General features: G+C 31.3%; 1 protein-coding gene across 8 annotated transcripts in view; it reads right to left on the bottom strand.

The window, feature by feature from the left end:
- The window catches only part of LOC129918438 (YLP motif-containing protein 1-like), a 239,962-nt gene extending 215,882 nt beyond the window's left edge, over window positions 1-24,080 (bottom strand). For all 8 annotated transcript variants that reach the window (XM_055999020.1, XM_055999021.1, XM_055999022.1 and 5 more), the window contains exons 1-2: window positions 23,900-24,080; window positions 22,818-23,836 (exon numbers count right to left, since the gene is read on the bottom strand). In XM_055999020.1, the coding sequence (XP_055854995.1) occupies window positions 22,818-23,669 (852 nt within the window). In that variant the 5' untranslated portion in view covers window positions 23,670-23,836; window positions 23,900-24,080. The remainder of the gene's footprint in view (window positions 1-22,817; window positions 23,837-23,899) is intronic.
- Window positions 24,081-27,639: the final 3,559 nt, after the last annotated feature.

Below are 27,639 nucleotides of genomic sequence, written 5' to 3'. Positions count from 1 at the left end.
TTTTTCATTTGAATTATTCTTTTTTATTGCTAAAATAATTTTTGGATTTTTAAAAAAAATTTGAAAATTTTTTTTGAAAAATCAAATTTTCGAAAACGGGACATTGAATTTTTTTGAAATTTTGTTTTTAGATGTTGATTAGTGATTTCTACAAAATCATAATTTTTTTTTTTAAATTATTTATAAAAAATTAGTTTTTTAAAAAACGGCTCTAACGATTTTGAAAATTTTTTTTCAAGAAATGCACCATAATATATGAAATAAAACTGCGTACTTGTTTTGTGGGGCGATTTGATTTCAGATATTGGTTTATTTTTTTGAAAAATTAATTTTATTTTTTTGAAAAATTAATTTTATTTTTTTTTATTTGTTTAAGGGCCAATTTTTCAATAGTCAGTTAAACAGTCAGTTAGTACTTATTCCTAAGGATAGAGAAAAAATCAATTTTTCAACAGGCAGATATAGCTTATTCCTAAGAATAAATCTATCTGCTTCTTTCAGAGACGAATAAAATTATTCTAAGGAATAATCTCAATAAAAATATTGTGTCAGTTGTCAAAGCTGTTTTGAAAGAATTTTGAAAAAAATACAGTGGAAAACAAGAAAACAAAAACAATCATGAATAAAAATGACGTTTAATTTTAAATATTTTTGAATTTGACAATTTTTTTTTGTTATTCTGTAGAATAAATTATTCTTGATTGAAAAATTCAATGTTTTTATCTGATTGTTTATGAGCCTAATAACTTTATTCGTCGAACAGTTAACTGACTGTTTATTAGAAGATTGAAAAATTGGCTCTAAATAAAATAAAAAATAAAAAAAATTATATACGAAAATTTGATTTTTCAAAAAAAAATTTTCAAATTTTTTTTAAAAATCCAAAAATTATTTTTTTCAAAATTTTATTTTTGGCTTATATTTAAAGTATATAAATGCTTTTGTATAAAAAATTTCGTTGAAATACAATAAGCAGTTTTGCAGAAAATCCGATTTGAAAAAAGCGGTCCTATGGCAGGTACCGTTAATATTGATTTTCAAAAAAAAAAATTTTCTTCAAGGATAGACCTCGTTTAAAAACTAACATTTTAATTTTTTTTAACAAAATCGTTGGAGCAGAGCCTCCAAAAAATGCTACATACCAAGTTTGAAGTCAATCGGTCCATCCGTTCTGGCTGTAGCTCCTTATACAGACAGACAGACAGGCAGACAGACAGACAGACAGACAGACAGACAGACAGACAGACTGACAGACTGACAGACTGACAGACTGACAGACTGACAGACTGACAGACTGACAGACTGACAGACTGACAGACTGACAGACTGACAGACTGACTGACTGACAGACTGACAGACTGACAGACTGACAGACTGACAGACTGACAGACTGACAGACTGACAGACTGACAGACTGACAGACTGACAGACTGACAGACTGACAGACTGACAGACTGACAGACTGACAGACTGACAGACTGACAGACTGACAGACTGACAGACTGACAGACTGACAGGCTAACAGACTGACAGGCTGACAGACTGACAGGCTGACAGACTGACAGACAGACGGACTTCCGGGACCCACTTTTTTGGCATTCTCTGTCATCGTAATGTCATGGAAAAATGTTATCTCAACTTTTTTTTTTGTACGAATGCATAACTTGATATATATGTAGTACCTATATCGCAAGTAAAAAATATTCTACAGTAACGCTCTATCTGCAAAGTTAATACCACTTAGCAATGATATAAGATAGCGATTACTTTTGGTATGCCTTTAAATTATAATATCTCTGTGAATTCTAACTGTAAAAACTTGGCAAAAGTCTTTATTTTTAGAAAAAAATGTTATACTTTGTAACTGCGTTAAAAAAAAATGTAAATATCTTCTTTGGCTCCCTATCTATTAATTTTTAAATTTTTTCTTTCTGGTGAAGTTCTTACGGCTGATGTGAATGGTGATACAAATTGGTTTTTGGACTCTGGAGCCAGTGATCACATGGCAATTCATAAGAGATGGTTCAAAAATTACAGCGAACTCCAAAGTCCAATACCAGTTCGAATTAGTGATGGTCACGTTGTATATGCACAAGGCAAAGGTGATATAGACATTTTGGGTTATGTGCTGAAGAATGTGTTATTTGTTCGTCTAAATCTTTTTTCACAAGGAACTGCTCTTGACAAAGGGCTAACACTTAAGTCAGATAAGGTTTCATGTCAGTTTTATTTGGAAAATACTATCGTTGCGGTGGGAGAAAGGCATGGACAAATTGTTGAGATGAAGTTTAAAGTCGAAAACGACTTTGTCTGATGAAAAGCCACAGGTAAATCTAGCAACAAGTGGCTCCTTAAAACAATGGCCAAATCCAATCTGGATTGAAGAAACAAATGCAGTTGAAAATTGTCGAGATGTTGTTTTCAGAGAGGACGATATCCCTGATGTAATGAAAACATTTTTAGTTTCGTAGACTTGAACTCGAAAGCTATTGAACCAGTGGGAGAAGAAGAAGCAATAGAAACTGAAAATCAGCTAATTTCAGACCATGAACAAGAATTAGAAACCTTTGAAGAACCTGAACAGAGACATGTTTTGGGTGACAGAAGCTCTATTCGTCCTCCAGTTAGATTCACCGATTACGACATGAGATGTTCTTAATGCTACAGTTTGTGAACTGACCTCTTATGACGAAGCAATCAAGAGTCAAGATTTGATTAAGTAGTGTTTGGCGATGGAAGATGTGATTCAATCATTGATACTTTTCCGAATCAATCAACTTTTAAGATGACTTATTGGAGTAGAAGATGCAAACTTTAACTAGCTTCGATATTGTTAAACCACATTAATAAAAGTGGGAGTGTTGAAAATATTTATTTAATGTGATTACTTTGCTAAAAATCACTGTAGGCTTTGTAATCATATTGCTGTATTTAAAAATCATAGAGAAAATATTAAATATTTTCAGACATATATTTTCATTCTTAATAAAACTATTGTTCAATCAAGTTCTTCCAAATCAAGCTAAGTTTTATTTCTAGAACCTTTTGGACTTCCGATTAAATAATTTTTTAACATATATGATATAATTATGATAAGATAATTTCAACAAACAAATAATTTCAACAAACAATAACACCGACACACAAAAAAAAGTGTCATGTACCATGTAGGTCATGGAACCAGACCTATCTTTCTATATGTTTTTGGGCACGCTGAGTCCGAGTTTCAAGTCCGTTTGGCCCGGTCACCCTCCAGTTTTGAGCTGTGACTGCATTTTGTTTGAATTTTTATGACTTTTTTTTGGAGTTTTTTGCATTTTTCTCTTTTTTTACGCCGACACCCAGTCGGCTTACTACCGTGGCTAACGCTAACCACAACTGACATCCGGGTCTGAACACCCCGAGGACAACCTAGTCAGCAGACTTTTTAAATTAAGTTTATCCATGTATAATATTTATTTATATTTTATAACTTAGTCATTGTATAAGGTTAGGTCCCCTCTGTGCCAACAAAATTTTGTATCTATCAATGTATCTTAGACATAAGTTAATTTTAAGTCAATTGTAAATAACAAGTTCAATAAAAACAAAATTGAAATTGAAAAACATCTGCAGATGCGGTTTCGGATTCGGATGTTTAAGATGGGTTGGGGTCGAAATGCTGTATGTTGCGAAATTCTGTATTCAAAATACTGTATGCCAAAATACTGTATGTCAAAATTCTGTATGTGCAAAATGTTGTACGAATAAAATTCTGAAAGTCAAAATTCTGTATAGCAAAATTCTGGTTGGTCAAAATACTGTATTTCAAAATTCTGTACATCAAAATTCTGTAAAAATGCTGTAAAAAATATCGTTTTGATAATGTACAGAATTTTGAAATACAGTATTTTGGAGCTACGGAAAAAGGAGAGAGAAAACAATACACTTATTTGAAAAACAATCTGAATTAAACGACGTTGCATACCTAAAACGGATTGCAAAAAATTGAATTTATATTGATTTTGACATCTTTTTGTAAAAAGTATTTTGTATGTTTAAGAAAAGTTTGATTTGTGTTCCTAGAATTGATTTATTTTGTTTACTTTAATAAATTAGTTTGTATAAAATTACAACTTAATTGTCAATAATTATATTTAAAGCTTGTATTGTGTTTTTTTATCAAAGGAAATATCTTGAAAAATACTGTATTGAAAATACAGTAATTTGCCGTACAGAATTTTACAAAACAGAATTTTGCAAGTCTGTATTTTGTTTATACAGTATTTTGACACACAGAATTTTGTATTTACAGTATAGTGACATACAGAATTATGGTCGCGCGCGCACTTTTTAACATTATCAAAACGATATTTTTTACAGCATTTTTACAGAATTTTGATGTACAGAATTTTGAAATACAGTATTTTGGAGCTACGGAAAAAGGAGAGAGAAAACAAAACTCAATAATTCCTATCTTATACATATCTACGTATTTTTGAATACAAATTCAATCCTAAGTGGGCTTTAGGTCTGGTTTATAAGTTTTTTCTATCTTGTCTCCGAAGTTTCGACCGTGTTTACAGTCTTCTTCAGGGCTAATTATTTTTAAAAAATAAAAAAATTATAATAAATGCTAAAAATCTATTATCTATACTTACAGAGTGTTCTATCTTCTAATTTGAAGAATTTAATCTTAAAAATGTTAAGGTTTTGTTTGTTTTGGTTTGTTTTTATTTTTAAGTATTTTAAAACTTCAAAAAATTCGAAGTCTTGAAAAAGACGTTTCAAATCATCGAAATTTCAAAATATAAAAAATTTTTAATTATTTGATAAGAAATTCAAACTTTCTTATCAAATCTAGCCTACAGAATCAAGTTGAACATAAATATTTCTTTGAAGAAACTGACTGTAAATATTGCTGAGCCCTTCACAATCTGTTCTTCTATTAACAGTATTGTCTGTATCTAATATATGCAACATTTCTATTAACATTCTTTTACTGTAATGTTTTTCTATCTGTAAATAATAATTCAATTTATAAGTTCAAGTGACCCTAACTCCAAAAATTTATAAAGCGTTTCGCTCCACTTAAAATAAAAATAATTTTATTAATTTTTTATTATTTTTGTAATTTTTTTCTTCGTTATTATACATACATATATAAATAAAAAATAATAGGTACCAGGTATTCAATAGATGTTTCAAAAACAAAATTTGTTTTAAAACTAGTTAAAGGAAATTGACAATTGCAATACCATAAAATAAATAAATAAATAATACTAAATTAAAAGGTACAAAAGTTAAGAATTTGTATCATGGTGAATTTTATGTTTTTGTTTTAATTGAATGGAATTCTAAAAAAGTGGCACAGACTAAAAGTTAGTGGCTCGGTAGCACACGCTGAAAAAAGGTGGCATTGTGCCACTAAAGTGGCACAGCGGTAACGCTGTTTCGGATGAAAAGAATTTAAAGCATTTAGAGTTGAATCAGCATGACTAGATTTGAGAATCATAAAAATAACACTTACCGCTTTTTATCTTTGGCTACTTTTCTGATGTATGTAATGTAGCAGGATGCTTTCGTCGGTTGAGATGTCGTTTGGTCTTTCCGAAATAAAACTCTTGACACCAAAGGATATTTTAACAAAAATGTATTTTTATTGAACAATCGTTGTTTTGAAATTAACAAAGACTGGAACTACTTCTATTGAATGGTATTACTGTAGTGTTCCTTCTCTTTGCTATTATTCGGTTGGTGTTCCGCAGTTATTACAGAAGAGGAAGTATAGCTACAATAATACTCTCAGACAAGTAGCCAAAGATAAAAAACGGTAAGTGTTACCTCTGTAATATCTTGACTCTTTTTCTGGTCAAGTCGAAAGTGATTTAATTTTAGTTTCGGCTCTCCTTTTATAGCCAGAAAACAATCAAAAAATATTAATTAATTAGGAGGCTTTGAATTTTTAGAAAATAAAAATAAATAATTATAAAAATTTAAAATATAAAAATAATAGGCAAAGGCGGTATTGCATACTTACAACAGTAATATAATTCTACCCCAGTGTGCGGCGCACGGTTGTCCAAAATGACTGATCTCGTTTCAAAAATTAAAAAAAAAAAAATAATTTTTGGATTTTTATAAAAAATTTGAGAATTTTTTTTTGAAAAATAAAATTTTCGAAAACGGGACATTGTATTTTTTTGAAATTTTGTTTTTAGATGTGGATTAGTGATTTCTAAAAAATGGCATACCAATTTTAATTAAAACATTTTTTTTTTAAGAAAATCTGTTCCTTCTGCCTTCATTTTTTTCAAAGTACAAAATCTCGGCAGTGCGCAGCATGCGCAGCTAAATATTTTTATTTTGGCTATACAATTGGTTGGTACACATAACCTTTTCGGCTTAATGCATGAACTCGAATGGATTATTAACGGTACATGCCATAGAACCGTTTTTTTTTAATCCGATATTCTCCGAAACGGCTTATTCGATTTCAACGAAACTTTTTGTGAAGAAGCACTTATATAACTCAAATATAAGCCAAAAATAAAATTTCAAAAAAAATAATTTTTGGATTTTTAAAAAAAATTTGAAAATTTTTTTGAAAAATAAAATTTTCGAAAACGGGACATTGTATTCTTTTGAAATTTTGTTTTTAGATGTGGATTAGTGATTTCTACAAAGTGGCATACCAATTTTAATTTAAATATTTTTTTTAAAAGAAAATCTGTTTTCGGCCGATGATTGCTAAACACCCTGTAAAACAATTTTCTTGAAATTCAACTGTACCGCTACCTCAATCCGTTCAAAAGTTATGATTTTTGCAACGAGATAAGATAAGGGCTGTTACAAAATTTTGGACAACCGTGCGGCGCGGCGGTTAAAAAAAAACTTAAATTCAAGAAATATTGGATGAATAAAATTTTTAATAGTGAGCTAGCTAAGAAAATCAACCATACACTTTGTGATAAAAGCATGAAATTTGCATCGTTGGTAGTGCTAAAAATACAAGTAATTTTGGCTACTTTAATTTCATCCGAAAGGGTTATTACAAGCGTTGCACTTGTTTAGTTGCATTTCAAATTACACCAACTGAAACATACTTATATACTCATATGAAACATAATTTCGAGGTATATTTTCTTAAAAGGTCTAAACTTATTCCTGAACATTTTTAAAAGGAACAATTTAAAAACGAACATTTAAATTTTGTATTTTCGATTTTAAGAGAGTGAAGCAAGCAACTAACGATATCAATGTCATATCTTCACATCTTAATAAATTTATATGACGAGAAAAGGATAATGAGCATGTAAAATGATATAACATCTTAATAACAATACCAATGCTGATACCCTACAATATAGGGTTTTGAAATTGAGAAAAACAATCCAAAAATGTGAATTTAAACGTTCTTACGAACCACGTAAGCATTTCTTACTTAATTTGGGGTGCTGATTCCGAAAACAACATTAGTTTTTTTTTAGCAGCTCTAGTTTTTAAATTATTCATACATGAAAACGCAAAAACCCTCGTCGAAGCAGCTTCAACAATTACTAATTTACCATCAAAATGTCAACGGATTAAGGACGAAAACCAGCAAGGTATATAAAAATATAAATAATATCCCCCATGACGTAATCGTGCTAACTGAGACATGGTTGAACTCTTCTTTTATTGACACTGAGTTTTTTGATAACACCTATCAAATTTTTCGACGTGATCGCCACATACTTAATGATTCAGGTACTGTTGGTGGAGGTTTATTGATTGGAGTAAGAACATCTCTTATATGTTCACTAGTTGACAATTTTTTGGAGTCCTCGCTGGAAGTGCTCTGCGTGAAAATAGAAATGTCTTCTGGATATATTTATGTTGCAACTTATATTCCACCCAATTCTACCATCGAAATCTATGAAAATTTGCACAGTTCCCTAGAGACGATATTTGAAAAGATTGATCCAACAGACGAAATCATAATTATTGGGGACTTTAATCTTCCCAAATTGAATGACTTATGATAATTTCCCCACTATTTGTATTTGTATTTATTGAATTAAAATATAACTTAATATTAAGATTATACATCTTTTAGTTAATTAAGCCTTGTGAATAGGAAAATTATACAATTTAATTAACATTATTATTAAAAAAATAAACTAATAAAAATAAATAAATCAAAATTTAGAAAAAAAAGCAATAGTAAAAAGGGAAAATAGAAAGAGAGAGAGAGAGAGAGAGAAAGTAGAAAAGAGAGAAGAGAAAAGCAATTTTAACAACACATATCAATTTTAATGATTTGAGAACATAAAAAGGTACAATTTTAATGATTTGCAACATAAACTGGTTTAACTTAATAAGTTGTTAAGTACTTATTTAACTTCATCTGAAATATTTTCAGATTTTCTGTTCTTCTTAATTCGCGTGGAAGCAAATTCCAAACACGAGCCGCGCCAATGAAGAACTGTCGCTCAGATGTAAGACAGGTAAATCGAGGAATAGAGATAAAGTTGGTTCTATTTGATGACAAAAACTGAATATTGTTGAAGAGCCCAGGTGGTTGCTTGTAATGAATGATTTTAAACAACATGGTCAGTGTTTAAATTTCAACAAATCGGTGAAATTCATGCCATACAAGCTTTTACTGTAGTTGGAAACATGGTCATATCTTTGCAGTCTAAAGACGTAACGAGCAATATTGTTGAACACAACGTTGAGTTTATTTAGAGACACGGAGTCCAAACTGCAATAAACTTCACATCCATAAGTCAGGATTGGAACTACTAATGTTTTGGCTAGCATCTTTCTGGTTTCAATGGGCGTAACCTTTTTTGGGACGAATGTTCTTAAAGCACCATACGCCTTCCCTACTGCAGCATTTATATGGTCGTTCCAAGTTAAAGTCCGATTAAAACAAACTCCCAGGTTTTTCGCCTTATGAACAAACTCCACGGGAATATTATTCAAAAGCACTGTAGGAAAGTATGTTAAATCAAGCTTCTTCTTAGAGATGACAAGGCACTTCGTTTTCGAGGGGTTAAGGACAAGACCGCACCTATTGGACCATTCCAGAATTGCATTCAAATCTTCGTTAATATTGTATACACAATTTTCAATAAGACCTAGCTCAGTACTTTGGAGATACTGGACATCGTCAGCGAACATATGCACATCTCCGTGCCTTATAAGATTAGGAATATCATTTACATAAGCAGAGAATAAAAGTGGTCCTAAAATGGATCCTTGAGGAACGCCTCGAGGCAAGGAAAGGAATTCAGAGACCGTAGTTCCTGATACCACTGCTTGGTGCCTACCGCTTAAATAAGATGATATGAGATTCACTGCTTCGCGACTAAATCCAAAACGAGAACATAGTTTTTGACACAAGATGTTATGGTCGATCGTATCAAATGCCTTGGAGTAATCAAGAAGAACCAAGAACGTGACTTTATCATCGTCCAAAGCCCTTCTTAACCGCTCAACCACGTCCAAGAGGGCAGTAATACTGCTATGCTGGGCTCGAAATCCGGATTGCTTAGATGACAGCAAACTGTTAGATTTAAAAAATCGGTTTATTTGGTTATGTATTAGTCTCTCAGCCACTTTTGATAAAAATGGTAGAATCGATATTGGGCGATATTCTGTTCCACTGCGATTTTTAGGTACTGGGATAATTTTGGAAAATTTCCAATGATATGGAAAAGTGCTCTTGGTAAACATTTTATTGATGGCGAACGTAAAAAATGGTAAAATTAATGGCATTACTGCTTTCACAAATGTGGGATGGAGACGATCAAACCCAATAGAGTTAGTTTTAATTGATATTAAACTCTCTACAACGTCTTCAAGAGAAATGAAGGTTCTTCCAGAGCTTGCGCCTATTTTGTGAAAGTTTGAGATGATTTGAATACCATTTAGTTTTTGCCAGATTTAATGCTTCGAACACTAACGAATTCTGCCTAATAGATGGTATGGCATCTTTTGGCTTAAATCAGCTGAATGGAGTTAAAAATGAAAATGGAAGAATATTAGATCTTATCTACTTCTCTGACGCAATGAATGCTGATGTCGCCGTTATCCCATGCGATTCAAAACTTGTTCACAAAGATCGTCACCACCCCGCCCTTACTACATATTTGTTTAAATTTTTCTTAATGTAATGTACTTAATTTTTGTAAAAAACATATTGAATTTGATTTTAAAAAATGTAATTTTATTCACCTATTTAATTAACTACTCGAAACTAACTGGGATTTATTATTTTTAAATTTGAGTTTAGACGAAATGATTTTAAGTTTTTATGAAATTATATTTGATTGTTTTTTGGATACTATTCCACTGCGCGAATTAAAATCTTTAAATAGTTACCCGCCGTGGTTTGATTCACATTAAAAAAAAAAATAAGAGAAATAAGGCCTGGTTGAGATGTAGTCTTTCGAGAAGTGATGAGACACTTACAGTCTACCAAGAACTGCAAATGGGCTTTGTGACCTATTCAGATTTTCTGTACTCAGAATTTATTTCAAAAACTGAATGCGAAATTAAAATTAACCCCCTTATGTTTTGGAGATACGTTACTAATAAACGTAGATCTGACGGCTAGTATGAACTTTAAAAATTCTTCTAGTCTAGTCCAGAGACTATAACTAATATTTTTGCTGATTATTTTAAAAGTGCCTTCGAAGACTTCTCTTCAACAAGCACTTCTTTTATGTCTCCTAACACACTAGAATATGCACATCTTAATTGAATTAATTTTTCTATTTCTGAGGCTGCTATATGTGAAAATATTTTAAAACTAGATGAATGTTTTAGTTCTGGCCCAGATGGTATACCATCATTTATGTTGAAAAAAATGTGTGTCTTATATTTCTTATCCATTGTATATTCTTTTCAAATGTTGTAAATTCCCAGGTATTTGGAAATATTCTTATCTAGTGCCAATTCATAAAAAAGGCATAGCTTTATAACAAATTATCGTCCTATAGCGAAACTTTCAGCTATTCCTAAACTGTTCGAGTTTTTTGTCTGTGAAATAATTTCTTTCAATTCTCCTTTGTTATATGTGAAAATCAACATGGTTTCGTGAAGAAAAAATCTACGGTCACTAATCTATTGCAGTTATCTACTTTTTGTTTGGATTAATTCGAAAATCATTCCCAAGTAGATTGCATCTTCACAAATTTTAGCAAAGCATTTGATAAATTAAGTCAAAAATTCTTTCCTATCTTTCTATTCCTTCTAACTAGTGCCGTGCAGTTGCATTTAAAAGACCTTAGGTCTTACAGGCATATAGTTAAATTATTATTATTATTATAAAATACTTCTGAATAAATTGAATAAAATCGGACTCAATAATTGTATGTGGATTTCGTCTTTATCTTAAAGACACCTAGATATTATAGTGTTTTGTTTAAACGAAACCGTTCTTGTCAATTTAAAGTTAATTCTGGTGTTCCTAAAGGGAGTCACCTTGGCCCTTTGCTGTTCATTTTATTTATAAATGATCTTCCATCTGTATTAAAACATTCAATGACATTAATCTATGCTGATGATGTAAAAATATTTAGAAAAATTAATTCCATCACGGACTGTGACCAACTAAAATATGATCTAAATACATTTTGGGAATGGTGCAACAACAATCGTTTGATTTTAAATATAGACAAGTGTAAGACAATGACTTTTACACGCAAGCGTAATTTAATTAATTATGACTATCGTTGAAACTCGACGCGTTTACATCGTGAATCTAGTTATTCTGATCTCGGAATCGTATTAGACTCAAAATTAACATTTATTGACCACTTTAATTATATTATAAAGAAAGCTAATAAAAAACTTGGCTTTGTGAAAAGGTTTTCCCGAGATTTCCGTGATCCTTATGTAATTAAAATCCTTTATTAGTTTGGGATTTTGTTTTGCCGGCAATACAAAATTGCAACAATAAAATCCTTTATGTTTCTCTTGTCAGACCAATTCTTGAATACAGGTGCGTTGTATGGGCGCCATACTACTCTAAACACATAAATAGAATTGAAAGTTTACAGCGTAAATTTTTAAGATTTTCTCTTCGTTTTTTGCCATGGACAGATAGGGTTATTTTGCCTCCATACACTTCAAGACTTCAATTATTAAATTTGCCATCTCTTTCTGGTCACAGAGAGTACTTTCAGTTCTGCTTCATAACAGGATTTAAAAATGGATCTATTTCATGTCCATCAATTCTCTATCGAATATGTTTCAATGTGAGTCAGACTAACTTAAGATGGAATTTAACACTTCGACTATTTTCAGCATATCAAACTACGGCGCTAATAGTCCTCTTAATCAGTTAAATAAAAATTTTAATAAATTCTTTATTCTCATTTGTTCTACAAAAAAAAAAACAGTTTTAAAAATATTTTGTCTAAATTCAACGCGTTTTTTTATAAAAAATTATTGAAAACAAAAATACAAACTGTGACAGAAAGCTATGCGCGCGTATGTTCATTATGGCTACTCCTCATGTTTTCAGAAACAGGACGAAGCAGCTCGTTCGATTTTGACATAAGCCCATGCGCGCATATGCCTATTATAGTTGGGCCTTAAGCTTTAAATGTAAATTTTTTGCTCTGTGTAGTTAAAATTTTGTTGTATTTAAATTTAGCTTTAAGTATTTTTTTTTTTTGTAACTTTTTACGTTACGTTACGTAAAGTTAGTATTTAATGCATTAAATAAACAACAACAACAGCATTGAAATTCATAAAAAAAAATGTTTTATTAAATTTTTTTTAATTTAAAAAATTTTATTTTTGTGTTTTATTTTACTTACTGAACCGAAAAACTTTAAAATTAGTAGGAATCCCAGCGTTCAACGCACGCCAGAGGCTCTGATTGGTCAAATGTCATAAAAAGTTAGGTGGCATTTATGTCGAATTCCTTTCAATTTTTTGAATCGCCTCAAAAAAATCGAATTTTTGGTGTTAAAAAGGAACATGAAAACAGACCGAATTCTTTTTCGATTGTATGTGTGTCATTTGACAACAATTTTTACACAAACGTCAAGCTGAAACCAAAACAATTTCTGCAAAATAAAACCAGAGATTCCTTTGATCAATAATTTTGTTTATTTTCTTCGGTAATATAGATTTATTTTAATCAGAATCAAAGGGAAATCGCAGTTATTATTAAGATCTGAGTGAAGATGAAGTAGAAGGTTATTATTTTGGCCGTATGCTGTGGTTTTACAGAGAAAAATTTTTCTGACGATAATTACGAGAAGAAAAGTCACAGTAATTTGACTTTTTCACAAGAACTATGCCAGGAAAAAATATATTTTGATCGCACATTGTTTTTTTTATTTATTTCATATTTTTCCGCAATAAAAATACGATATTCAATTAAAATTTTCTCTTTATTTGAAGTTGGTGTTCTCAAATAAACAAACAACACGAAGAAAACTTTCAGCTTGACGTTTGAGAAATGTCAAATGTTCCAAGTGTGTGTGCAAATCCGTGTAAATCTCTCAAAAAAGAAGGATTAAAAAAAATTCGAATTCTGCTTCGTTTGAGGCGAATTTTTTTTCTATGGAACATGATTTTCAGAAAAAATTCGCTTCGAGATCGTCGAAAATTCGATTTTTCAATTGAAAGGAATTCGACATTAGTTACGTTTTTTGACATTTAGTTACGATTTTCAGGTGGAAATTTTTATCTGAAAACTCAGATGGGTGTGTCTGTGTTGGTGAAGTTGGTAAACGTAACAAATGTGCTACACACCAAAATTGAACTTTGTGATTTTAATACAAGTTATAAATGGATTTGTTTATATTTCCTTTGTGTTTGGACATTTGTTGCGGTGGTATTGTTATTTGTTGATATGATATTACAATGCATATGTAATTAACATATTTTTGTATTCCTTCGCATGTTTATGTGGAATTAGTAATGATGAAACGCAAACAAATGTTACTAGCAACTATGATATGAGCAACTATGATACGAGTATAACGATGTTACGAATTCAAATGCCCCGAATTCAAATGCGACGAATTGTATGGAGGCTTTTTTTTCGTGTTGTATTCGATCGGGCAACAATAAGAGGAACGTTGTGAAATAATGATAATAATGGAACATAAGAGATGTTAGCTGATTGGTCAAACATTAGTATATAAGCCAAACAGAAGGTGGGGTTGGTTGAAATTTTTTTGTAAGGTCTCAAAGAATTATGAAGTCGTTGTCGGTGCAAAGGAAAAATGAAAAAATGATAGAGAAGCAAAAGAAATAAAATTGGAGGGGTGATTGCCATTGCATGTACATATGCTTGAAAGTAAGAAAGCTGGAACATTATAAACGTAAAGGCAAAAACAATGTAAGTAGGTTTGAGCATCTTGCAGACCTTTTGGAACAAGTTTTGGTCTTGTAAGGAGTTTTGTTTTTTAGATTTTAATGAAGGGAGGTCTTTACTAGAGCCTGTCGTAGAAGTGTCCGTGCATCTGTTCAGTTAAGGGTCCATTTGTTAGCTACTGTTTTGAAGTTTGATGATTTTTATGTGACTACATTTTTTATGTTTTAGGTTTAGGTTTTAGGTTTAGACTCAAATAATTTTGTTAATATATAAATACCTACATATCGTCGTCGGTGGAAAGCAAAATTGTTCTTAATCCACTTTTTACCATTAATGAGATAATGATGCAGTTTTACTAATTTGAGGGTGCTCTTTCCGAATTTGAAAAGCGTTTTTGTCTAAAAAAATTTCTGAAAGTTAGACCCGAGTATTCTTAATTGTTCTAGGTTCCATCATATTTTGTTCTAAGTCCACTTTTTATTTAAGGAAAGTGCGTAGATAGGTACTTGTATAGGAATTTTTCTATGTTCAATTTTGGTTTTTAGTAAGAAAAATAGAAGTAGGTTTGTAGGGTTTCTTCAAAAGGAAAAAACAAACTTTATAAAAAATATAACTTGAAATACCGACGAGCAAAAAAATATCACTTTCAATCAAATTGAAACTTAAAAATCGCTTTTTAGTGGGGTGGCTTAGCATTAAAAAAGACCTCCATTATGCACTACTTTGTGATAAAAGCTTGAAACTTATATCTTTGGTAGTACTTAATAGAAGAGTTATTTTGAGATATTGGACCAATTTGTATTCCATCCGGTATGGTAGATCCAAAAGTTTTTGTCTGTTGCACCCGCATTGTTGCATTTTATAGTAAAGCTAATGAAACAATTTTATTAATAAAATACATGATTTCGAGGTAATTTCAAATGCCCGATCGAATAAAATCAATACCAAAATGTCTGAACCATCATGGAAAAAGTTATTGCACTCTTTATAAATAGTCATTTACTTAAAGAACAAGAAGTGAAGTGACATGATGGTCGAGACATTTTGGTATTGATTTTTTTCGATCGGGCGTTACAAAACACCTCGAAATCATGTATCATTTTACTAAAAATGTTTCATTGTCTATACTATGATATGCCACAAATCGAGTGCAACACAGAAAAAGTATTGTATCTACCCTTCCGGATGGAATACAAGGTGGCCCAATATCTCAAAATAACAAAATAACGATTGAACTATTTTTTAACGCTAAGCCTCCTCACTATAAGTTTTATGTTTGACTTCGTTCTACATAAAATGCTTCAAAAGCCAAGTTTAGCTATATGAGCAAATACGTGCGACACTTTCGTGCATTGTACTTATAATTATAATTACATATGCAGAACCTTCTCGTCAGGAGGCTATTGAGCCACTAAAAAAAAAAAAACAAATATAAGAAACAAAATCTTCACATTTCAGTTGTTTTGGTTTGGTGGGGGGTTACTTATAAATTTTTATTTAGTCAAAGTAACCACCAATCAAAATTTTTTAAAATGACCAGCCAATAGAAATTGCTTTTCAAATATATACTTAACCTACCTATTTAAAAATTTTCGCAACTACAAAAAAAAAATTCAAATTTCCTATTGGCTATTGCTTTGATAAATAAATTACAAAAATGAAACTGCCCCCACCAAATTGAAACGACTGAAAGTGAAATGCAAATTTGTGTTTTTTTTTTAGTGGGTCTCTGACCTCCTAAGCAGAGGGTGGTGTAGTTTGTATTACTCTTCTTCTATATTTTTAGCAGATATATATAATATAGATGAAAGATATCTTCATTTATGTGGTCGTATTAGTCTAGGTGGTAAGGTGATTGCCTCCCACTCTCACTGTTTTGGGTTCGCATCCCAAAAGTTACATATGTTTTTTTTTTAATTTTTAATTTTTTTTTTTATTTTAAATTTCAAAAAATATTGCAATATAGCATATGCCATATGAATTTAAAATGATTTTTTTTTTTAAGAAAACCTTGAAAAATTTAAACGCGCAGTCTAATTTTCAAATGCTCAGAATGATCTTCAAAAATTTTTCAGCTTCCAACGTCTAGGTATTCAAAAGAATTTTTGGGTACACTCAGGTGTATACGTACTTATTTTTATTACTTCAACAGTATTAATTTATTAATAATTATTTTAATTAGCTAATTTATCATTCTTTTTGGGTTATTTTTACATTGCTGCTGTACCTAATGCCTGATTTACAATATTGCGAGACGACCGACGAGACGACGCGACGAGACGAGAGCGTTGCGATTTTCCCAGCGTTTTTTCATTTATTCAAAAATCGTTTTAAAATCATTAGGCAGTTCACAATGCTGCGATTTTTTTTTTGACAAATTAAATTAATTTTTATTAAAAAAATTGAAGCAAAAAATAAAATAATCTCTTTTCATATCGGGATTTGAACTTTGAGCGGTAGGAACAAAATGCAAAATCCTTATCCACTAGACTAATACGACCTTTTAAATTGTGAAAACTTTTATCGATATAAGCTACTTTGGATATACATATATAATAAAAATATAAAAAAAAAAATTGGAAATCGTCGTCTCGTGCGGCTTTTTTTTTATTTTCGAAATTTCACGCAACGAGATTCGGAATATTGTGTATTGTTTCATGTATTTTCATTATTTGGAAATTTTTAGAAATTTTTAGAAAAAGGAATTTACAGAAAAAATAATTGAAGTAAAATTTTAAAAATTGTCCTTAGCTTTGAAAATTTTGTAAAAAACAAAAAATATGACCACCTGAGTAAAATAAAATAAAATTGATCACAACAGTGGATACTTAAAGTTAACAAACCTATTTCTTATTTTTTTTTTTAATTAAGTATTAAAATTGTATTTTTTCTTGCTTTTAGTGGTCTATAATAATATTTTATACATTTTGTCAGTGACATAATAAATGAAAAAAATAATCGGACCAAATAATTAATTTTTTTTATTTTAAATTAAAAAGAAATTTAATGTTTAATAAACTATAAAGTGGGTCTCTTATAAAAGGGAAAAAAAATGGAGTAAATTCTAAGACAAAATTAAGGATTATTTCAACAATTCAAACGGTCCTGCTCGGTTTTGAACGCGTGCTAGACCCGTTTTTTTTTAAATTTTATTTCTGATTTATGTTAAAAATATATAAATGCTTTTGTATAAAAAAAATTTCGTTGAAATGAAATAAGCGGATTGGCAGAAAATCAGGTACCGTTAATAATGATTTTCAAAAAAAAAGTCAATAGCTCGATCCGTTTAGGCGTTTATAAAGACAGACGGACTGACGGACAGACAGACGGACTTCCAAGACCCACTGTTTTTTGCATTGTATATAATCGTAATGTCATGGAAAATGTTATCTCACCTTTTTTTTGTTCGAATGCATAGCTTGATAAAGTTTAGTAAAAAAAAAAAATTAAAAAGCTGGTAAAACAAGGAAAATCCAGTTAAATATAAATTGATAAAGAGTCGATAAAACACCGTCTTGATTAAGTTAAGCATATATTTTCTTCAAATTTATATATGAGTGTAAAATTAAGTGACACTTAATTTTTTAAAAACTTTTTACCTTAAATCTTATGAAAAGTAGGTATGGACTTTGAAAATTTAACAATTATCAATTGATATTCAATTAAAAAATCCAGTTTACGGACGATGATTTTACGTGATAACGTCGTCAGAAAACAGATTGTGTTCTTTTTTTTAAAATGAGTCAATTGAAGTGTTTACTTATTTCAAACAATCATAATTTACAAGAAAAAACTTTAAAAAAAATACCTTTTTATTTTCTCAATCTATTAATTTTTTTATTTTAAAAGCTTAAAAAAAATTACGCAACTTAAAACCCTTTTTCTTAAGAATAAAACCATTTTTAACTTTTTACAATGCGCAAAAAGTATAAAATATATCATTGAAAACAATCATTTACATCAAAAAAAGCAAAAAAACACCTATTAAATGCAATTTTTTCTGAAACAGTGTATAAACAAATGTATACTATCTGAAAGCCTATTGTTTGAGCTTAAAATATTCGTATCGATCATCCTTATATGACATCTACAAAAAGAGCTAGAATTTTTTGAACTCAATCAAATTTCATCAAAAAAAGCAAAAAAAACATTTATTTTTATGTCCTCACGCTATTCTATCAATTTTTTTCGATGACAACCTATAACTAAACTAATTAATTATAATTTTTATGTAATTTCGTAGACTAAAAGTGTAAATCTTCTAATTCCACATAAAAATGAGTTCAAAAATAAAAATGCTAAAAGCTTTCAAATATTATCATTTCTTTTGAAGTAATAAAAATAAGTACGTATACACCTGAGTGTACCCAAAAATTCTTTTGAATACCTAGACGTTGGAAGCTGAAAAATTTTTGAAGATCATTCTGAGCATTTGAAAATTAGACTGCGCGTTTAAATTTTTCAAGGTTTTCTTAAAAAAAAAAATCATTTTAAATTCATATGGCATATGCTATATTGCAATATTTTTTGAAATTTAAAATAAAAAAAAAAATTAAAAATTAAAAAAAAAACATATGTAACTTTTGGGATGCGAACCCAAAACAGTGAGAGTGGGAGGCAATCACCTTACCACCTAGACTAATACGACCACATAAATGAAGATATCTTTCATCTATATTATATATATCTGCTAAAAATATAGAAGAAGAGTAATACAAACTACACCACCCTCTGCTTAGGAGGTCAGAGACCCACTAAAAAATAAATTGCACGACTGGGGTCGCACGTACTTGCTCTTATGCTTAAAGTAACTATAATGTTAAAGCTTTTTATTCAAGAAATTTAAAATTTGATATTTTGAAGAAATTTTATAAGTAGTATAAAAAAATTAAATCTGTTTTTATAATTAATTAAACTCCGTTTTAAATTATCTTAAAACAAAAAACAAATATGCCATTTTATTTCTTGTATAAAAAGGTATTTTTAGAAAAAAATTTTCGAAAATTGTAGGAGCCGTTTTTTAAAAAAATAATTTTTTATGTATAAAAATTTTTTAACATTTTTCAAAAAAAAAATTGGTATGCCATTTTGAAGAAATAATTAATTTACACATAAAAACTAAATTTCAAAATTTTTCATTGATCCGTTTTCAAAAAATTGATTTTTCAAAAAAAAATTTTGAAATATTTTTTAAAAATACAAAAATGCGTTTTTTGAAAATTTTCTAAATTTTTAATATTATCTTTACTTACACACGTTTGTATAAAAATTTTCATTTAAATCGGGTTAATGTTGTACGAGATATTCAGAAATGAAAAAACCCGTTCTATGACAGGTACCGTTAATAACGGTACAAAAAATATTTTTTTTATTTAAAAAGTTGGCTCTTATGTGTAGTACTACACACAAAAATTTTAATCAAAATCGTTAGAGCCGTTTTTGAAAAAAATTAACTTTTCTATTTCCGTTATATGGCAGGTACCGTTAGTTTTGGTCATAAAAAAAAAATTTCAATTTCCCCTCTAGGGAATCACCAAAAACTGCTAACTACCAAGTTTGAAGAAAATCACTTCACTCGTTTAGGCTGCAGCTCCAGATAGAGACAGACACACAGACAGACAGACAGACAGACAGACAGACAGACAGACAGACAGACAGACAGACAGAATTGCCGGACCCACTTTTTTGGCATTCTCCATCATCGTAATGTCATGTAAAATTGTTATCTCGAGTTCGATTTTTTTTACGAATCCTAAACTTGCCCTATAGTACCTATATCGCAAGTAAAAAACACAAATTTGCATTTCACTTTCAGTCGTTTCAATTTGGTGGGGGCAGTTTCATTTTTGTAATTTATTTATCAAAGCAATAGCCAATAGGAAATTTGAATTTTTTTTTTGTAGTTGCGAAAATTTTTAAATAGGTAGGTTAAGTATATATTTGAAAAGCAATTTCTATTGGCTGGTCATTTTAAAAAATTTTGATTGGTGGTTACTTTGACTAAATAAAAATTTATAAGTAACCCCCCACCAAACCAAAACAACTGAAATGTGAAGATTTTGTTTCTTATATTTGTTTTTTTTTTTTTAGTGGCTCAATAGCCTCCTGACGAGAAGGTTCTGCATATGTAATTATAATTATAAGTACAATGCACGAAAGTGTCTCACGTATTTGCTCATATAGCTAAACTTGGTTTTTGAAGCATTTTATGTAGAACGAAGTCAAACATAAAACTTATAGTGAGGAGGCTTAGCGTTAAAAAATAGTTCAATCGTTATTTTGTTATTTTGAGATATTGGGCCACCTTGTATTCCATCCGGAAGGGTAGATACAATACTTTTTCTGTGTTGCACTCGATTTGTGGCATATCATAGTATAGACAATGAAACATTTTTAGTAAAATGATACATGATTTCGAGGTGTTTTGTAACGCCCGATCGAAAAAAATCAATACCAAAATGTCTCGACCATCATGTCACTTCACTTCTTGTTCTTTAAGTAAATGACTATTTATAAAGAGTGCAATAACTTTTTCCATGATGGTTCAGACATTTTGGTATTGATTTTATTCGATCGGGCATTTGAAATTACCTCGAAATCATGTATTTTATTAATAAAATTGTTCCATTAGCTTTACTATAAAATGCAACAATGCGGGTGCAACAGACAAAAACTTTTGGATCTACCATACCGGATGGAATACAAATTGGTCCAATATCTCAAAATAACTCTTCTATTAAGTACTACCAAAGATATAAGTTGCAAGCTTTTATCACAAAGTAGTGCATAATGGAGGTCTTTTTTAATGCTAAGCCACCCCACTAAAAAGCGATTTTTAAGTTTCAATTTGATTGAAAGTGATATTTTTTTGCTCGTCGGTATTTCAAGTTATATTTTTTATAAAGTTTGTTTTTTCCTTTTGAAGAAACCCTACAAACCTACTTCTATTTTTCTTACTAAAAACCAAAATTGAACATAGAAAAATTCCTATACAAGTACCTATCTACGCACTTTCCTTAAATAAAAAGTGGACTTAGAACAAAATATGATGGAACCTAGAACAATTAAGAATACTCGGGTCTAACTTTCAGAAATTTTTTTAGACAAAAACGCTTTTCAAATTCGGAAAGAGCACCCTCAAATTAGTAAAACTGCATCATTATCTCATTAATGGTAAAAAGTGGATTAAGAACAATTTTGCTTTCCACCGACGACGATATGTAGGTATTTATATATTAACAAAATTATTTGAGTCTAAACCTAAAACCTAAACCTAAAACATAAAAAATGTAGTCACATAAAAATCATCAAACTTCAAAACAGTAGCTAACAAATGGACCCTTAACTGAACAGATGCACGGACACTTCTACGACAGGCTCTAGTAAAGACCTCCCTTCATTAAAATCTAAAAAACAAAACTCCTTACAAGACCAAAACTTGTTCCAAAAGGTCTGCAAGATGCTCAAACCTACTTACATTGTTTTTGCCTTTACGTTTATAATGTTCCAGCTTTCTTACTTTCAAGCATATGTACATGCAATGGCAATCACCCCTCCAATTTTATTTCTTTTGCTTCTCTATCATTTTTTCATTTTTCCTTTGCACCGACAACGACTTCATAATTCTTTGAGACCTTACAAAAAAATTTCAACCAACCCCACCTTCTGTTTGGCTTATATACTAATGTTTGACCAATCAGCTAACATCTCTTATGTTCCATTATTATCATTATTTCACAACGTTTCTCTTATTGTTGCCAGATCGAATACAACACGAAAAAAAAGCCTCCATACAATTCGTCGCATTTGAATTCGGGGCATTTGAATTCGTAACATCGTTATACTCGTATCATAGTTGCTCATATCATAGTTGCTAGTAACATTTGTTGGCGTATCATAGCCGCTTTCCCGTTTATGTGCAGAAAAGGAATAATAAAAATAAATGAGGAAATAAAAAAACATGAAGTTGGGGACCAAAGCAAAATTAAACATACATAAGTGGATAACAGAAAGGGATTTTATGAATCCAACAAAATAATTTTTACAAATACTGAAGTAATCTCACTGAAAATATTAATAAATAACTCTCTTTTTACAATCACTTGAACTATTTTTATAATCCTAGAAAATAAATTTTCTTTCAAGTAAAGAAAAAAATAGATTCTTCGTTAATGTCACCTGAAATTCAGATGATTTTTTGCGTCCAACGTCAAAAAAAATAAATTTTTACAAATACTGAAGTAATCTCACTGAAAATATTAATAAATAACTCTCTTTTTACAATCACTTGAACTATTTTTATAATCCTAGAAAAATAAATTTTCTTTCAAGTAAAGAAAAAAATAGATTCTTCGTTAATGTCACCTGAAATTCAGATGATTTTTTGCGTTCAACGTCAAAAAAAATTTGAACTTAATTTCAGATGGTGCCGGTGCGTTGAACCCGGCCAATATTTCCCCAAATATGAAAAAATAAATATTTCAACAATTTTAATTTATAAACAAACCTGTTGCAGTGTCAGTTGATTTCCTTGGACATCCCTTGAAGGCTGCTGAATATACTGATACTGTATAGAAGCTTGAGGCTGATGGTTAAGGATAATAGGAGAAGTCGCCTGTGTGGCTTGCAATGAAGGAACAGTGGCTTGGATTTGTGGTGGAGGCTGATGAAACTGAACAATCTGTTTCATAGGTGGGGGCATACTTAAATTATGGCCGCCTGCGGCATGATGTGGTGGCTGCTGAATAACCATGTTTCCTTGTTGCAAATGCATCGGAATACCTCCCTGCGTCACGAATTGCTGATGAATAATGTTTGCTGGGGCTGAGGCATTAGCAGTTGGGGCTACGTTCGATTGAATTATCGAGGGTGGAGGCACATTTACCATCGATGGTGGTGGTATGTTAATCTGAGGTAATGCTGGCGACTGTTGCTGAAACTGTAGGAACTCCTGTTGCAAGGTTTCAATAAGGTTTTTTGCGAGCTGTTTGGCCGAATTGAGATTTTCCAAACGTTGGTGTTCGATAAAGAAATGAAGTGGTTCTTGAGACTCGGTTCCAGTATTGGGCTCAATGAACAATGATCCGATTCCACGCAGTGTTATATTCACTCCAGTTTCCTTGCGGATATATTGCAAGTTAGCGCCTGCAACTCCCGTCAGCTGTTCACGTAGATTGAATGAAGGCGGCACATGATCAAGCCCAATAGTAAGCTTCTCTGCCATTAAATGCCCATTATTTTGCTTCATTGCACTAGCAATAGTCTGGTCTATGCCGCCACCTCCACCACCATTTCCCAAAGACTGTTGTTGGGTTGGATAAACTGGAGGTTGGCGAATGTTGTAAATCATATTGTTCATTTTCTGTTATCTAACTCCTTCCTTGGAATTGCATAATACAGCTTCTGCTTCAACCACAAATTTCTTTTACTTGTAGTTTTTTTAAATTTTATTTGCTGATTGCAGCAGGAAAACAATTTTTTGCAACCTCTTTGGTCTTCTGTCAGGTTACGAACTTTTGTTGCACACTAACATGAAAACACAGTAATTCGGTTAAATTCTTTTCCCATGGAAAAGATAAAACTATTTACCTTTGAAAAATGTTTGCTTCAATTATAATGTTCGAAAATGATTTCTAATAATAAAATGGTTTAAAAAGACCGAAATTAAGTATAACAAAACTGCATGGTAGTCGGTGGATTACACTTATAAAAGTCTACTTTGGCGTTTGTGCCTGTGGTTGTAGACGCCATGTTTGCATATTCGGAATTTCGCACAAGGGGGGTTCACATTGACCAACTTACCGGACAGACCGGTTGTCATTTGGCCTGATGGCCGAATTATATTTTTCGTTCACACTCATCAGACAATTTTCATCAAAACCCATTTTTCAGCTTATTTTTAATGTATCTTTTGTCTATTCTGCTCTCAAATTAAAGAGAATTGATTATCACTGTCTGCCGGACAGACATGTCGTTTAATTGACTAACATGTCCGTCCGACCACCAAAAAATCAAAATTTTTTGAAAACCATCCGGCAAACCGGACAGTCCGTCGGATGGGTGTTCACATTATCAAAACAGCATCAGATCAGACCAAATGGCGGCTGGTCTGTCCGGTAAGTTGGTCAATGTGAACCCCCCTACAGAGGTGCGTTTTTTTTCTAACAATAGTTAACTATTAGCTGCGTTCCTTTGGAAATATTTATCTACTGCTTAGTACTTAAAGCTGCTTTGAACTACTTTTTCAATATAACAAAGTAGTTCAAAGTACATTTAAGTACTAAGCAGTAGATAAATATTTCCAAAGGAACGCAGCTATTAGGGGGGTTCACATTGATCAACTTACCGGACAGACCAGCCGCCATTTGGTCTGATCTGATGCTGTTTTGATAATGTGACCGCCCATCCGACAGCCTGTCCGGTTTGCCGGATGGTTTTCAAAAAATTTTGATTTTTTGGTGGTCGGACGGACATGTTAGTCAATTGAACGACATGTTTGTCCGGCAGACAGTGATAATCCATTCTCTTTAATTTGAGAGCAAAATAGACAGAAGATACATTAAAAATAAGCTGAAAAATGTGTTTTGATGAAAATTGTCTGATGAGTGTGAACGAAAAATATAATTCTTCCATCAGGCCAAATGACAATCGGTCTGTCCGGTAAGATGGTCAATGTGAACCCCCCTATTGTTAACTATCGTTAACTTTTGTCGTTCCTAAACTACAAAATAGTTACTATTTGTAACTATTTGACAGATGAACATCGTTCCTAAACTCGTTTTGAAATGTCAAATAGTTACAAATCGTAACTATTTCCAACTCACCTCCATGATGTGACTTGAACCCTCATGAGATTGTTGATGTGTCAAAGTGTATGTTTTGTTTACAAAACAAACTCAAAGATTTTTTTCTTTTGGAAATAAGCGGAAAAAATGAAAATAATAAGAGAGAGTTTTGTAATTTTTTGATAAAATATAATTTATTTTGAATAAAAATCAAATTTTTTTGTTATAATAATGGAAATAAAAGTATTCTCAAAAAAAAATGTAGCTGGTGGTTTGACAGTCTAACAATCTCTAACACTAAATCGTTCCTAAATGATTTGTAAAAAATCCAACGATTTCTAACAATGACACTTCAACAATAATTTTTGACATAACAACTATCGTTGACTATTGTTAGAAAAAGAACGCACCTCAGTGGTGCGTTCTTTTATTCGACGATCTTAACTATTGTTAACAATAGTTACCCTTCAAGCAAACAGGTCCGACCTCGGTCCGAATCCGCTCCGCCTAAGGCGGAGCTGAGTCCGACTTCGGATCAGAAACTGGTCCGAAGGCAGCTCAAATTAGTATGGAAATTATAATCACCGCGAAGTCGATTGCATATGTATTTGTGTGGTGAAAATCTCCATTCCGAGAAAACGGAGCCGAAGGTGGACCTGAGCCGGAGCAGCGAAAACCTACCAGAAAGAGGAATAAGAAAGGGATGACATTTCGCATTTGCGACCAAAAAAAGAACAAGATTTATTTTTTTTTCACTGAAACTGTTTTGTTTTTTATTTTATTTTGGCAAACGAAATTTTCACAATAAATACAATATAAAATACAATACATTTTTTTTCATTTTATTTCATTTGATGCTGCTGCTGTTGCTGGTGTTTTTTTAGATACCCAATCGCATGTTTCACCTTCTAGATTTTTCTTCATCATTAAGGCTTAACTACATACACCACTTTTTGAAAAAGTACAAAAGTGAAAATATTTTTTTTCTGGCTAGCGCAATTGTTTTGTAAAAAAAAGTATACAAATTGTTTATTAGACCAAAAAATAAGCTTTCTGCATTTTTTGTTTTAATTTTTCATGCCGAAAAACTATACAAAAATGCGTTTGAAAATTTTCACTTTTGTACTTTTTCACTTTTTGAGCCAATGTAGTTAAGCCTTTAGAGATTACATCTACAACACAAGAAGAAACAACATTTTAACCCAAACACTTTGAGCGATATATAAAACATACCTTTTTTGTTTTCCATATTGTTTATAATTTAATAAAATTGTTTATAATTAATAAACTAACATTATACAAACAACGACACGAGACACGAAGCGACCAAACACTTCAACAAAAAATAACAAAATGACGCTTTGGCTCTTGTTGGCCTTGTCTTTCTTTTCCTTTTCTCATTTTTCACCACGATTCTCGTTCGACTTTGTGTTCATACACAAAAAGTTGCAAGTGTGTGAGTGCAAGCCCGATTTTCGCGGTCTGAGGTCGGAGTTTCTTTGTTGAACTCAGTTTTCTTGCTTGAAGGGTAACTTTCATCGTTCCTAAATGAGACAAAAGTTACAAAGTGTAACATCGTGACGTCACAACATCGTTCCTAAATCCAATGTTGAAGTGTCAAATAGTTACATTTTGTTACTTTTTCCAACTCAGCTCCTGGACTTGAGTTTCAATGTTAATCTGTCAAACACAACTAAATGAGGAAGAGAGGGGATGATGTGAGAAGAGAATTTCTTGTTTGTTTCCATATTTGAAATTATTGAATGCATATTTTTGTTTCAATTTGCTTAGAATTCAATTAAAAAGAATTATTTCAGTACCAAATTAATTCTTTCTTGTTTATAGGTTAGGTTAGGTTAGGTAGAAATGGCTGTCAGGAAAACAACTGACACACTTAGACCATTTATTGGTCCGTTGTGATACCATGATTTTGTGAGGAAATTCCTCACTAATTAAACCAGTTGGAGCTTTTAATAAAGCGGTGAAGGTTGAAGATGTCAGTATTGATTAGCTCACTGGTATCTTCTAAGAAATATTTTTCCAGGTATTTTTTACGTCTACTGGAAAGGGCAGGACATGAGCAGAGAAGATGTTGGATTGTTTCTTCTTCTTCCTCATCAAGGCAACTTCTACAGAAGTCGTTAGAGATTACGCCAAGTCTTATGGCGTGTCTACCTATGAGACAGTGTCCTGTTAAGACACCTATTACAGAGCTGATATGCAATCTGCTTAGAGACAACAAATTTTTTGAACGTTTTGGATCTAGCCTAGGCCAGATCTGCTTGGTCGTTTGGCAAGTTATAATGTTTGACCATCGTATGTTTGTTGCCTCTATAGCTTCTTGCTTCAGCATGAGTTTGCACGTTGCGATTGGTATAGGAATATTTGCCTTATTGGGTAAAATTGGTATTAGAGTTCCATTTCTGGCGAGTTCGTCTGCTTCACAGTTTCCCAGAATATCTCTGTGACCCGGCACCCAGAAAAGGTGAATGTTAAACTGTTCTGACATCTCCATGAGAGATGATCGACAGTCGCATGCAGTAA

The sequence above is a fragment of the Episyrphus balteatus genome, chromosome 4 (genome assembly GCF_945859705.1).
Source record: "Episyrphus balteatus chromosome 4, idEpiBalt1.1, whole genome shotgun sequence".
NCBI classification, from domain to species: domain Eukaryota; kingdom Metazoa; phylum Arthropoda; class Insecta; order Diptera; family Syrphidae; genus Episyrphus; species Episyrphus balteatus.
The sequence above is the reverse complement of the archived record's forward strand: the minus strand, read 5'-3'. Positions and strand labels throughout refer to the sequence as shown.